At 43.0% G+C, this 14100-nt stretch overlaps 1 protein-coding gene and 1 long non-coding RNA gene across 17 annotated transcripts in view; one reads left to right on the top strand and one right to left on the bottom strand.

Moving 5' to 3' along the window:
• Positions 1-14100, bottom strand: part of SPECC1 (sperm antigen with calponin homology and coiled-coil domains 1) — an 87502-nt gene that overhangs the window by 53417 nt on the left and 19985 nt on the right. For 15 of the 16 annotated variants that reach the window (XM_086859247.1, XM_086859252.1, XM_086859254.1 and 12 more), the window contains 2 exons: positions 13550-13726; positions 11488-11623 (listed from right to left, as the gene is read on the bottom strand). In XM_086859247.1, coding sequence (XP_086715373.1) covers positions 11488-11623; positions 13550-13696 — 283 coding nt within the window. In that variant the 5' untranslated portion in view covers positions 13697-13726. Of the gene's footprint in view, positions 1-1391; positions 1685-11487; positions 11624-13549; positions 13727-14100 lie in introns of those variants that run through there. The other variant, XM_023939272.2, reaches the window with a different exon arrangement.
• On the top strand, positions 1664-4002 carry LOC111937791 (uncharacterized). The gene is made up of 2 exons (XR_002868765.2): positions 1664-1852; positions 3323-4002. It is a non-coding gene; the product is annotated as an uncharacterized LOC111937791 (long non-coding RNA).

The following is a 14100-nucleotide window of genomic DNA, read 5'->3' as shown; positions in this document are numbered from 1 at the left end:
CAAGGGGTCTGCACACTCATTTATCATCTGTGTTAATAGCAATAAGCTGTTCAAATGGCCCTGCAAAATCAGAGTCTGTTTGCTCCAACTGATGAGAAGTCGGCAGTGTAACTCCCCGGGCCATTATCCAACTCTCTTTTAGTTTATTATCAGTACAATCCCTCCTAAATGACACTTTTAGCTCCATCAAAACTTCGCTGGCTGGCGGTGGCCAGCAGATTTCAGGGGCTGGGGATGTAGGCAGCCATACTCTGCTGCCTAAAGTTTAACTTTCCCTTAGGGCAGCATTTCTTCTGGTGACTGGCAGCTTTTGTGTTCTTCATTAGCCCAGTGATTAACACAGAGCTAGAGAGTTCTCACTACACCTCACTGCTGTTCCAGCACTCGCTGGCATATCTATTGTGAGAGATCCCTGAGCAACAATGCAGCCCTGGCTAACAATACCAGAGATCAGGTACATTTGTATTTGCTCCTAAAACAATCTCTCCACATATCTACCCGAAGTCACAGAAACCCCTGATCAAGCAATAACAACTTTAATGGGATTTTGTGAATGAAATTCCCATGGCAACAGCAAGAAACAGAGTGGCAGGAAATACAATCGATTGCGATTTTGTGTGTTAGAGAGTTCTAAATTCGGAAAGAAACTGAGAAATAAGCAGCAGAAATTAGTGGACCTACGGGATTTTCCCCTTCATTCAGCATTTGAGAAACAAGCAAAATAAATCGGAAGGCAACGAAAGCAGCAGGACGGCATCAGGAACAAATTAGCAGCCGTGCTGGTGTACGGTGCAGACATTTGGCACACAGGGAATGCGATCTACCTGATAGCAGCTCTCAGCTTTCTATGAAATCTGCTCCTGATTAACATGCAGAGCACTACACTTCTGAAAGGACAATGGTGGGAGACCTTCAACAAAGGCATCATTTTAAATTCTAAGGCCTGGAAAATTTCAGGCCTCAGGCCACGAAACAATGGTGAAGGGGTAACACATTTAGCCTTCACATTTAGATCTTCCAAGCTGCAGATCCTGACAAGTTTTATGTACATCACTACATCGGCTTTGTAACTTTTTAGCTGCATCATGCAGACTGTGGAGAAAAAGGGAAAAAAAAAAATAAAAAAATCTGTCAGTGAACAGCGTCCCTCCCTTGCAGACATTCTGTTCCAAAGGATTCCTTTCAGAAAAGCTCCCCTAAGGACGGTGCTGTGATCTCAGGTACGGAACCGCAATAAAGCGCATTTACAAGGCAGACAGCAGCAGTGTCCCCAGCAGGCTGGAAGCCACCAATATTCGCTGTGACAACAGCCCCGTGCCGGCTCAGCGGGCGCAGCCCCCGAGAACAAAACGCCATCCCCGCGGTGCCGCCGCCCCGCCGCTCGCACACACCTTGCTCGTGCTCCTCCGCTCTGCCCGGCTGGTTACCCATCTCCTCCGGCCGCCCGGCTCCTCCCGAGCTCCTTCAGGCCGCCGGCGCCCCGCTCATGGCCGGTACGAGCGGGGCTGCCTCCGCCTGTCCCGGCTCGGGCGGGGAGCGGCAGGCAGCGCGTTCCTAGCTGCTGGCGGCAGAGCCGCGCTGCGGCCCCCGCCGAGGCGGCTGCGGCGCCGCCTCCTCCTTCATCCCGAGGCAGCTCCCGGCAGGGCTGGGAGGGAGCAGCGGGCAGCGCCGGGGGACACCCAGCGGCCGCCGCGGGAGCTGCAGAGCTCCGCCCGGGCCTCGGGGCCGCGCAGAGCCCGGACAGCTGCGGGCTCCGACGGGGAGCGATGCTCCAGCACCGCCTGGAGCGGAGCTTCCCTGCCCTGGAACAGCCGTGGCACACAGGGAAGAGCAGAGAGCCCCGTTCCGGGCGGTAAGCCAGGGTATTTCTAAGCAAAACGCGGCTGGGGGGCGAAGGAGGGCAGAGGGACCCTCAGCAGAGACCTGAGCAGCCAAATGCCTCCAAAGCAAAGCCAACATTAATTAATTAACACCACTCGGTGTTAGTAAGCATGCTTACCAAGGAGCAAACAGAGCTTGCCCACAGATCTAACTACACTGCTGAGCATAGCACTGACGTCTGGGCAAGGGCAGCTCCCAACCATCACAAAAATGAGAGGACCCAATTTCGGAAATGCTCAGCATCTCGTGGAAATATAGAAACCCAAAGGATGCTGAAATGGAGGCTGGACTCCTCTGAAAACCTGACCGTGCTTGTGAGCATGAGTCCTGTGTGACAAGTTCCATCTATCAGATCTGTTCTGATATCCTCAGGGGCTGTTCCTGGGTCAGCCGAGCACCCCCAGCTGCTCTCAGCCTCCACTGGTGCTGAGAACAGCACAACAGCCTCACATCCCTATTATATTAAACAATATACAGGAGTCAATGAACACCATTAAAATCTGTTTGTCCTTATTGAAGCAAGGATGTGGTGTTTTACTCCTAAAAGTCTATTACAGTGATTTCTATATTTCCCCTTATGCAAATGAAACAACAAACCCGACAGCCACTACTACATTTAGACCTGCAGCCACAAACGGGAGCAGATTTCACCCCACATCACTATCATCAATATTTTTGCCTGTGACTGGCACTGCAGGAGCAGCTGCATAGGACAGGCCCACTCAGAGCCCAGCCAACAGCACATCTTTCAAAAAAATCAAGATGCTCCACACTCAAGGAGCCCTGATATACATGGGGAAACAAGGATACAGAATGACTCCATTGATCAGTTTCCATTACGTGGATAATTAACAGAATCCTCTTGAGTCTTGGTTTCAACAAGAGGGTTAAAAACAAATTCAAAAATAATAAACTAATGTGTCTCCTAAGCTCAAAACTGCCTGGAAAAAAAAAAAGGAGAATTAATCTGTCTGGTTGTGAATTTATCCCTTCAAATAAAATATCCGGAGACCAATATGATAGAAGCAGATTTTTACTAATATTTCAGTGTAATAGTATGAGTTCATTGTCAGTCTTAAGCTTTCCATTATTCTTTGTCTGACACTTTATAGATGAAGTAAAAAGTTTTCATACAGCTGTCTATGTCTGGATGACATTAAACAACTCCTGCCTACTTCTGTCTTATGACATGTCAAACACAAAACGCTTTGTTTCATGAATAAGCCATCAAAGTTCTATAAAAAGGAATCAGTGATAGTGCCTTCTTTCTCTAAAAGTCATCTTAGGATCTCTTAAGTCTTGTACCTTAACATGGTGGGCACTGAGCCTGCTATTTCCAAGGTGCAGATGCAATCTTCCTCCAACTGCTTTTGGAATGTATCTCCCACAGAGATTTTCTTCCATTATAGACAAAAGAGTGACTTCTGCTTTTCTTCAACAGGACTCATCTGAGGGGCTACATTAGCTGCAGAAGTCTGTTGGGCTGATAAATCCTGAAACTGAACATTTATTACTTCATCACCTGCATTCTATTTCAGAAGGGAATAGTGTAACAAAGTCCCAGAGCAGCAAGCCTGGAGTAATTATAAAATGTAATCACTGACTGAGAGCAAACACACCTGAAATCTGAGCACTGCAGAAGAGTCAGGACTGGAAGGACCAATCTGTTATTTTTGACAGTGGCATGAAACGTAAGTCAGAACATTCTAACACCATGATAGGGAGAATGATGTCAGGCCAAAGACTTTTAGCCCAAGTCCATAATGAAAGATAAAGCAAACATTTTTAAATACAGCTACAGCCTGAGCAGAACACATGGATAAGAGATTACTGCTCATGGAGCTTGCAGCTCAAGCTGAGGAAAAAGAAAAAGGAGTAACAGCAAGCATGACATGGGAACCAGGTAATAAATTACAACAGATGCCTGGTTAAATCTTTAGGCAACTATTTGTTATCTGAACATTTTACATGGACTTTCCTTTCCTCTTCAGTAATAAAGGTGTAAAAATGAATGAATTTCAGCTCTACAAAGCAAATTAGCTGGTCTCTTCCTAAGCATGAAGCTTGACTCATCCCCTTGCTCTTTGCTGAACTGCCAATAAAACTTCACAAACACTCCTTTCCTATATAGTGAGAATGGGAATTAATTATTGAAGGTGTGATATACATAATTCTTTCAACTCTCTAGTCAAATGATAGGACTTGCTTGCCAGGCATAACTTTCTTTGCATCCTACTCCTAATGCAGCAAATGAATGAGTATAATTTCTGTTCAAATTGTAATCTATGCTGATGAGAACAAGCGTGAAGTTGCCACCAAATCTCAGATTTGCAGTGGCCAGGTAGCTGCCAGTCTCTCCAGAAGGCTGAGATCTAAAGAAGTTACAGATCCTGATGCTGGACTAAACTGAATGGGCCCTAAGTGTGAACATCACAAGTTCACACCATCACACTCCCCTTCTTCCATAAATGCTAAAGATTTTATGAACACCAAGTACATAAGTAGCAGGGAAAATAAATCTTCAGAATTTGTGTATCATTCCCAATAGTGGACCCCAAAGGATTAGGAATATAACATCTAGAGCTGAATTGCAGATGAACAAAAGCTTTTTTTAACCATGCTAGAAACAAATTTTTTGTGGTGAAGATACTTAGTGAGGTCATAGTTCATGGCACAGAACCACAGCCTTCCAGGAGCTGTCAATCCCTCCCCTCTTGCTTTAGTATTAAAATCTAATGTAAGCAAAGAGCTGCTGAAAAAAAAAAAAAACAACTGTGGACAAAAAATACTACAAGGAATGCCAAGCCCTCCCCTGATCTGCATACTTGTCAAACCAGGCCAGCTTTGCGTTCCTTTCCTTCTCCCTCTCATTCTTTAAGTGCAAACACAGTGGCCCTCTGCCACGGCATTCTGGCTGCAATACATTTGGGCCCAGAGAATTTGTGTTAGGGATCATTTCTCCCCAAACCAGCTAAAGGAAAGCTGATAATTAACCTAGGGCAGGTAGTCAGAGCAAGGTTGTATTGACTTCACTGAACAACTTCAGCAAAGAAGCCTGAAAGAAATGAAAACAAGCTGGGAGATCCCAGATTTGTGCTATTCCTGGAGCATCCAGGCATGCTCCCCTCTCTGTTGAGGTGTCCTTAGCAAGGCTTTTGGGATCACCACAGTTCCTGTACAACTGTAATGAATCCTCCCTATATGTGATGCCTTGAGCCAATTACCTGTCAACAGTTTAATGAGTTAAGTCATTACAGCCTTTGAGATTCAGCATTTCAGCATCCCTACCACACACTGAATCCTCTTAACTGGCTCAGGTCCCAGAGGGGCTCACGTGTGCCAACAAAGTCATTCTCAGGGGAATACACAGAGAAATGGGTCTCTTTCACTGGTGGTTTTAATAAGAAACTGAATGCAGACTCTCAGAATGTGTTAATAGATATTCAGCACAGGAAATGTAAATTCTGCAATAGATTAGGATAGCAAGAAAACTTGGAAAAGGTACATTCTGCGGAGTGTTGTCAGCAGAAGTGAGCTCCTACTTGTTTAATAATGCAAGATGACTGCAGCCAGCCTGTGAATGCCTCTCAGAAACCCTGTTATCCATAACAGGATCAGAAATCCTACCAGACAGCCTCTAAATGCATTGGTCTCACTACACTGCCAGTTATCAAAGAGGAAAAAACTGCCTGAATAACAGTCATGTGAAGCAGCTCTCATTCCCAGCCATTCCAGGATGCACAACTGTCCATGGGCCACAGAAGAGCAAAGCTTCAAAGAACATGGAAAACAACATAGCAATAAATGTAATACAAGAATATTTTCAGTAAAGGCATCAGCAATCAACAACTGTATTTGTAGGCTATGGCAAGAAAAAAAATCCTTGTAAGAAGTAGTAAGGGAAACTTGACAAGTAGCAGCTATTCCTAAATCTGGAATGCCAAATTTGATCTACCTCAAATCTTGAGCTTTTCCTTCAGAGGACAGTGGGTGAAATCTTCTAAACTGGTGCTGAAACTAAGTTTGACTACTTGACAACGAGTGAAATCACACACAGAGGATACATTTTGCTAAGAAATGCCAGGGAGGTTCAGGTTCTTACCGTAGTAATATGTTAAACATCCCTGGAGATATTTATAGGTGGGTGTAGATGTCAATATGCATATCCAGCTGCATGTAGAGCTCTGAATGTAAATGCAGACACATTTCCATTGCTTTGCATGTTAAATTCCTGCAGCACTTCTTGCCAATTTGAATGGCAGCCTGACAAAGCAATATTTTGAGTCTTCCTTTCCTTTTTATACCACTTTTGGTGCTAGAATCTCTTTGTAAGAAAGAATAATTATGCAAGAGCTGTGTCTTGTACCTGGAAGGGGGAGCAAAATGCAAGTGTCTTTCCAGATGAGGTTTTGAAGCATATTTACAGCTCCTGGGAAAGCCTAGATGAGCTCAGCCATTTGGTTGCAATGGAGCCCGGTGGAACAGAACATACCGATCTCATTAGTGTCCCTCACACTTGGCACTATCGTTCACAAGAAAAATGAGATGGTAACGAGCCTGAATACAAAGTGCAACAGCCTCTCCCAAACCTATAGCAGTGCTCTGATGTGACAGATCACAAAAAGCAGGCGCTGTCAAAAGCTGATGTATGGCAGAGTAAAAGGGCCCCAAGGTCAGAGAGCTGTCATTCAACAGAAATCACTTTCCTTTTTCCTGTCCTAATTGGGGTGCATTAGCATCTTATGAACTACTAAATTGTCAGATTTTTTTTTTTTTCCAAAAGATTTTTTTATTTTTTAAAGAAAACTATTCTTTAAAAGATACTTTCTTGAATTTTTGACCGTGGAGAGACAGCTTCTGGTCTGGTTTAGCTTCACATTAACGTAAATTTTTATCCCACATCAGAAAGTGGCAAACACCAAGCAGAGAAGTTAGGTGAGAGAAGACAGTAAATTTGATAGGGTCCATATATTACTATCAAATAGCTAGCTGAAAATGACAATTCTGTGAACATGCAGGAAGCTTGGAAATCTGTAGCATGCCACGTTTTCAATTTTGCTGGGAAAGAAGCGTACCTAATGAGTGCTATGTGCAATAAAACCACACAGCCTCCCCTCTGGAATCAGCCACAGGTGAACAAGTCTCAGCAGTGATATTCAAGCTTTCCCAGCACTAACACCAGTGCTGGCAGGGACCAGTTGGCCTCATTTAGTTAAAGCCTTTCCTTTCTGAATACCAGCACTATCTACACAGAAAAGCTGCAAGCAGTTGTTTTAGAGAGAAATTGAGAATTTTCTTTCCACATAAACTACATGAAAAAACTATGATAGACAAATGGAGTAATGGTATGTGCTCTACCAGCACTAGGAAGGAACTGAAGATACACAGGTATCATAGTCACTGGGACATTAACTCTGATTATTGGGCAGGAATGTGGATGAGAAATCACAGAAAAACTCATCAAAACAGAGCCCCTCCTTCTTGGAGCTGAAGATTGTTCAACCTAAACAGTGCCACAACAGAATATAAGCCTCAGGCCCTTCTATAGTTTTCTCTGATTATGCCCAATCTCTTGGAATTTTTGTTTCCCTATTTAATTTGCTGTGTTTATTACAACAGCCCATGTCTCAGAGCAGCTTCATTTCCAATGCTGGCAATATTCCATTTTGGGATTAGCAGCTTTTGTCCAGGTAACCTGCAGGGTTCAGAGCTCGACATGAGATGCTGGGGAGATAATTGAAACTCTCAATATCTATGAGCTCCCCTCCTCTATGCTCCTGGATTGGCACCATCTCCAGCCTTGGATGTGGATCAAATCAGCAGGAACACAAAGAAAGCAACAGGCTTTTTTTAATTTTGTTTGGCTGAAAACTCAGGCCAAGTATTGATTTTCCCATTTTATGCATAGAAGTAAATGGTAATTTCTGATGAAGCAAGGGGTGACACAGCAGGTCACCCCTCACAGTCCTGCTGCCATCTCAGCTTTTCCCAGCCTCCAAAGATGCAGCACACCCCACTAACACTGTGGGAAGGTGTAGCACCTGTCTCCCGGTTTGGCCTTTAGAGAGAACTTGAGCCTGTCAGTAAAATAACCAGAATTTCTATAAATACTAAGGTAGGTGATATAGCATTGTTATTGACAGTTTTCCATTGCTTCTGAAGCAAAATCAAGCTGTCTAGAGAGATTTACCCTTTATTTAGCTATAAAAAATAAGCTGATGAAGAAAACAAAGTACAGCTATTCCAATTACTTTTCAAGGATAACTGATACCTCCTATTGGAGCTGGCAGCACTTGATATAAAAATCAATATATTTGTGAGAAATGGGAATGGCTGAAATATTCTCGATGCTTTTGGATGATGTATGACTGGACTGTGCCATGCCCACATCCTGGCTCTCTCTCCTTTCTGATGTTCAGCATAAGACTCTCTTTGGTTCCTGTCCAACCTGACAGATAACAGCAGCTGTCACTGAAATCACATAAAAGCAGCACAGGAACATGATTAAACCAGACAGCCTCCAGGGAAGTTTTCAGAAAGTGCCTGAACTGAGAGTTTGTACGAACTGAATGACAGAACTCAGAGCAAGGATTTGGAACTACTTCCAGGCTCCATTGATAAAGTAATTTCATCTGCCTGAACCTCACATTTTCCATTTTCATACCAGGTCTCCCATGCAATGCTCTTCCTGTAAGGTATATGATCACATAAGAAGCTTTGAAATTCTCTGTGAAATTGCATTAAAGTTACTTGGCTTGCAGACCTCAAAGGAGCAGAATCTGAAGTCATTGATTTCCTACAATCCTGAACCTTAGGAGAAGAGAGTCCTAGTTTCTCATGAATACACAAACTTTTCTATTTATACAATTTACAATATTTTTTTTGCTATATGGCTTCATAGACTGGATGGCTTTACGAGTACATGCATTAAAATCAATGTTTTCCAAGATTAGTGAACTCTTCCTCATGTTTTATAATTGTCCAGCTCCTTTTCATCTACTGAAACATTAAAAACAATGCCAGAGCTCTGTAAGCTTGGTTTTAACAAACCCAAATGGTCACTTCAGGACAGCACATGGAAGACATGACACTGTAGATAAGGAAGCAGACATTTATTTCTCCCTGTGCATCATTTCCCACTGCCTGGGATTTCAAAACTGCCAAGGAGTTACAAAACCAAACATCACAGCACAGAACTTCCAGACAGAATCAGTCTCCAGCTCCATTTGCTCAATTCCACTTGCCAAGGATGGATACATGGGCTCGGCCTCATCCCCCTTTAAGTTATTTATGATTTACTGTGTTAGCTCCCAACAGGGCAGGCAGGGGTAGTTCCATCAATAAAAGGCTGGAATAAACTGACTGAAACTCCACCAACTGCAGCATAGAAACAACTCTATTTAAACTCCAGTCTTTGAGGTCAATTAATTATTATCTGCAGCATTTGGAACATGTCTTACTGCTCAAGGTCAACACACAAATGGCAGACAGTCACACCCAAAGAAGAAAGAAACCTAAGCTTTTTTATCTCCATACCTTTTTCCTTTAAATTCTCTTACACAAGAATTTTATACTGCGTACCACCAGAGTGTGGCTGGAACTAATAGAATATCATTTCAGCAAAATAATCAAACCACTTGCTTGAGTAACAGACAAAAAAAACCCAAACAAGGGGGAGACATAATGCCTGCAGTCAAGACATGAAAGGAAAACAGAACAGATGAAGGCCATCAAAGAAGCAAAGAAAGTGATTTCAGAATAAATTCCTAGATTTACACATTTGGCTACGTACACAAATATCTCCATTTCCCAGCTACTGGAATGTTCTCACTTGGATTAGCTCCACAGTCAGCATTGCATCTTGATCACAATCAGACTATTTGGGATGCCACTGCAATAAAATACAGCAGCTGAAAACGTTCTTTCCTTTCTTACTTATGTTCCCTAGAACATGCTGTGCCCTCTGTCATGTTCACTGTTAGTTCTCTTAGAAACAATACACCATTTCTGTGGGACTATAAGTATTTTCTTCATGTACCAAAGCATTCAGCTCTGTAACCTTGCTCAATAAGATCAAGCACCTTCCAGTGGCCCTGACATGTTCTCAGAATACAGCTGGATTTCCAAGCACCCTTTTGGATTCTGGAACCATGGTAAAAACAGACACGTAAGACACTGTACACACACTTATAACAGTCCTTGTAAGAGCTGGGACAGTTCTCTCTAGGTCAGAGAGAGAGGGGTAGCACACACATTCTTAGTGTTTATCTATACATTTGTTATCTTTTCATTTAGCATTAATATTCCCATTGAAGCTTCTCCAAATGCTGATGCAAAGCAATATATGAGGTAATATCCAATGATGTAATTTAAAGTGGCAAAGCAATACCCAGATGTAACTTGACCTCCATAAACCATTTCAGCCTTTGTATTTAAAGTAGTCTTCATCATCAATCTCCCTCCTCCAATCCCAGTTATTATAGCTGCATGCAGAAGAGGGCTCTCTATTCCAGTGCTTGTGTTTTGGTATCTGACATATATATTCCATTCTGGACTCCCTGCAGTGCTGTTTCCCTGGCTGCATTCCCAGGATCCTGTGCTGCATCATCTGTACAGGTTTTCCTCTTCCTGCATGGCTCCTCCCAAGCATCATGCCTCTTTATTGGCTTGTGAATCCCAAATTCCTTTGGAAACAGCTAATCATTATTATAAATTTGAGGATTTACACACTGATTAACAGCAGAATGGGATCTGTCTTTAGGTTATGATGAAACATTTGTGCTGTTACAAGACACATCATTTTCTTCCAAGGGTATATAAAGGTTGGGGGCTTTTTTGTTTCGTTTTTTTTCTTTTAACAGAAATCTCTCTCTGGTTAGTAACATTCTTCTGTCACACAGCCAAAACCTGCAGAGGCTGTGACAAATAGGGAGGTCATGGTCAAATTTAATAAGAGCTCACATTCCCTTGGAAATGCCAGCAGGGAGCAGACAAAAGCAAGCATTTGCTGAGCTCCTGGGGGAAAGCACAGCGTTTGCACTGAAGCCCTTGGTATGCAGATGGTGTCGCTGCCTTTTGAAACAGGCTTAGGTTTGAAACCTATGGGAACAAGCTGCTGGGGCTGAGGCTGCTGGGGAGAGAGTGCCCCGGGGTAGCTCAGGAGCAGCACAAGCTGCACATGAGGATGCCCAGGGCTGGCTTTTTGTTCTCACGCCTCTGCCGTGTCCCAGGAGCAGCGGGGAAACAGCTCTGCTCACTCAGTAGGCAGAGACGAGAGAATGCTATTGATAAATAAAACTTCAAACAGCGGGCTCTCCACTGTTATCCTGCTCTGGGGCTGGGTCCCCGGCTGGATCCACCCCGGACCCGCAGTCGGGACGGGCGCGGCCCACCGGCGCCACCGCCTGGCTGCTGGGGCTGCCCAGGCTCCTAAAACCATCCAGCTTCTCCCTTCTCCCTTCATTTCCCTGCCTCGTGAGGTGTAGGATGCAAGGCACACAGCAGGAAAAGCACGGCTGTGCTGCAAAGGGGATAGGGGACACTCTGCTGGCACATTGGCAAAACAAGTGACACTCACAGCACAGGTCACAGAATCTTTATTCCTACCTGTGCTGGGCTTCAGCCGACTCTCAGCAAGCTCTGAAATGGCTCCTGTTGTGATGGTCTTCTTCAGCCTGGAGACTCCTGAAGCTGCTGCTGCCCCAGGTTTTGTGAGCATGTCCTCGCTGCTCGCCCGCTTCAGCTGCAACACAGAGGGAGGAACAGGTCAGGACCCTGAATATTCCCATCAGTTAGTTCAAAATGCAACATTCTTTGGAAAAAAATAACATTTCCATAAAGTAACCCAATGGGAATATTGCCTACAAAAAACCCCATAATTTTTGTTGCATTCTAGGTTCTCGTGAAGTGGGTTAAGAGATAAAATACTAACAGTAAAGAATGAAAATGGGAAAGACTGTTCAAAAAGTCAAATAATTGAAAGGCCAGGGGAAAAGTTTACTGGAATGGTCTACTGGCAACTTTTTGGGAAGGAATCTCTGGTGACACAAATCTACTCCAAGTGCCTACTCAAGAAGGAACACAAGCACAAGGTAAGATTCAAAGAGAAACACAGAAATTACCTTGCTTCAGCAAGCAGAAGTTGCAGCTTATCTCAGAACTTTGGTCAGCTGATTTTGTGTGCCTCTAGTAACAGCCTCTAATCAATTTCCTTCAAGTATTTTAAGACCAAAGCTTTGGAGAGTCTCCCTAGAGCAGTAGTTTTTCTATACTTTTGAGTTTGTGGACACCTAAAATGTTTTCTCAAATGAAAATCCTTCCTTTGAAGTTGTCCAGTGACACCAGGGGGTCCCTGAAGCATAGGCTGAACACCATTGCTAGGTTAACAGAAAAGAGAGCACACAACAAGCACTGCCCCTATTTAATGGTTCCTGAATGTGAAACATTTAAACGAAATGCAATCTTTCAACTCTAATTCCTTCTCTCTTTCATCTCTTCCTCTGACTCAGAGTCTGTGGTTTCCTGGACCCTGTGAGCCCATAAGTTTCAATAGCTGAAGTGTTGATGTGCTCCAGGATACCAAACAACGAACGTTTTGCCTTCTGGCAGAGGTTTTGTCAGCTCACTCTTAGGAGGAGAATGGAACAACCTGACTTTCTGACCTTTAAAGAATTCTGCATTCTCTCTGAAGTAATTTCTTCAATGTGTTCTTTCCTATAGCAGCAACTATGGTGCCTTTTCTACTCCCTTTTTTCAAGGAAACCACTTGGATGATTTTGCATTTGCAGCTGGATGACAATTTAAAGCCATTAACTGTCATTAGGAAGAATTGTCTCTGCAATTAACACTAAATTTAACAAATCAATCGTATCAGATTTCCTGATTAGTGTCCTCAGTAGCATTCCTTCAGAGATGCTGCCTCAACCACACAGCACAACCTGCCTGGAGCACTGAAATACCCTATTGGTAAGTGCACCTAGGAGTCTACACAGCAAGTTCAACAAATTAATCCTTTAAATAAATAACTGTGACAATGAAGTTTTAATCAAGAGGAGATCTAAATACTGTACCCTGCTATGTACTGTTCATTAAACTTTATTACTGGAAAGTTACAACCTTGGTCTAATTTGGATGACCAGGTTATTTCTGTTTGCTGGCTGCAAGGGTACAGATGCAGCAGCATTTCAGGTGTCTTACTCCATTTTCTTAAAAACACTACTTTGTCAGAAGTTTCTGCTATTTTTTTAAATCTATATGTATAGAAAAATAGGATTCATAAAATGCATTTATTACATTGCAGTAATAACAGTATCTTCTGTTAAGATACTTTGCCTTGAAGGCAGAGGCATAGGTTTTTAGGAATGCTGGAAATTCATTAATAAATCTCTTTGAGTTTCTTTACACATGTAGCTATCAGCTGAACTAAGAATTTACCATTTGTTTTTTTCCATCTTCAAAGTTTAGGCAATTCCCTCACATACAGAGTGTACAGATACAGTACATGTAAAAATACTTTGAGAAATGTCTATTAATCTAATATACATCAAAATTTAAGTCTTCCTACACTTAATACAGTGGGTGTAGTGGTTTGAGGACTAAACCAAAGCTTTAACCTGGAACAAGACTGGAAAACTTGAACAGTCTACAATTAATCTCCAAGGATTAGTACCTTGCTGAGCCGGGATTCAAAGGCAAGGGAAGTGGAGGATTTGGAAGTCTTCATTCCTGTGGAGATGGTGGAAAGAGGTTTTCCTCTGTCAATCCCATGGCTCCCTTGCTTTGCTATTGCACTCCAAGGCCTGGCACTACTCTTCATTTTCTTCCCAAGTAACTCAGTCTACAGACTCTTAAAAAAAAAAAAAAGAAAAAAAAGAAAATATTTATATGTATTTATGCACTCATACAAAAATATAACTTATCTTCATGTGACCTGAAAGGGCAAGAGAGATACCTGTATCTGGCATGAGTTTAAAGGGCTGAGGAGGCCATGCTAAATTTGATCCCCCCTCTCACATCAACACTAAGCCTAGAGAAACATTCAGAGCAGGTTACAACCACTTTTACTTTTCATACCAACTACAGAAGGAACATTAACTTTTTTGGGGACTGTTTAGGTCCCTCTCTCAGACACAGCAGAACACCTGTGAATGTTGAAGCACAATGAAACAGTAACTGAGAACACTGAAACCTACAGCAATTTAAAGCAACCACGGGATAAAA

The sequence above is a fragment of the Cyanistes caeruleus genome, chromosome 21 (assembly GCF_971803275.1).
Source record: "Cyanistes caeruleus chromosome 21, bCyaCae1.hap1.1, whole genome shotgun sequence".
In the NCBI taxonomy this organism is placed as follows: Eukaryota; Metazoa; Chordata; class Aves; order Passeriformes; family Paridae; genus Cyanistes; species Cyanistes caeruleus.
The sequence above is the reverse complement of the archived record's forward strand: the minus strand, read 5'-3'. Positions and strand labels throughout refer to the sequence as shown.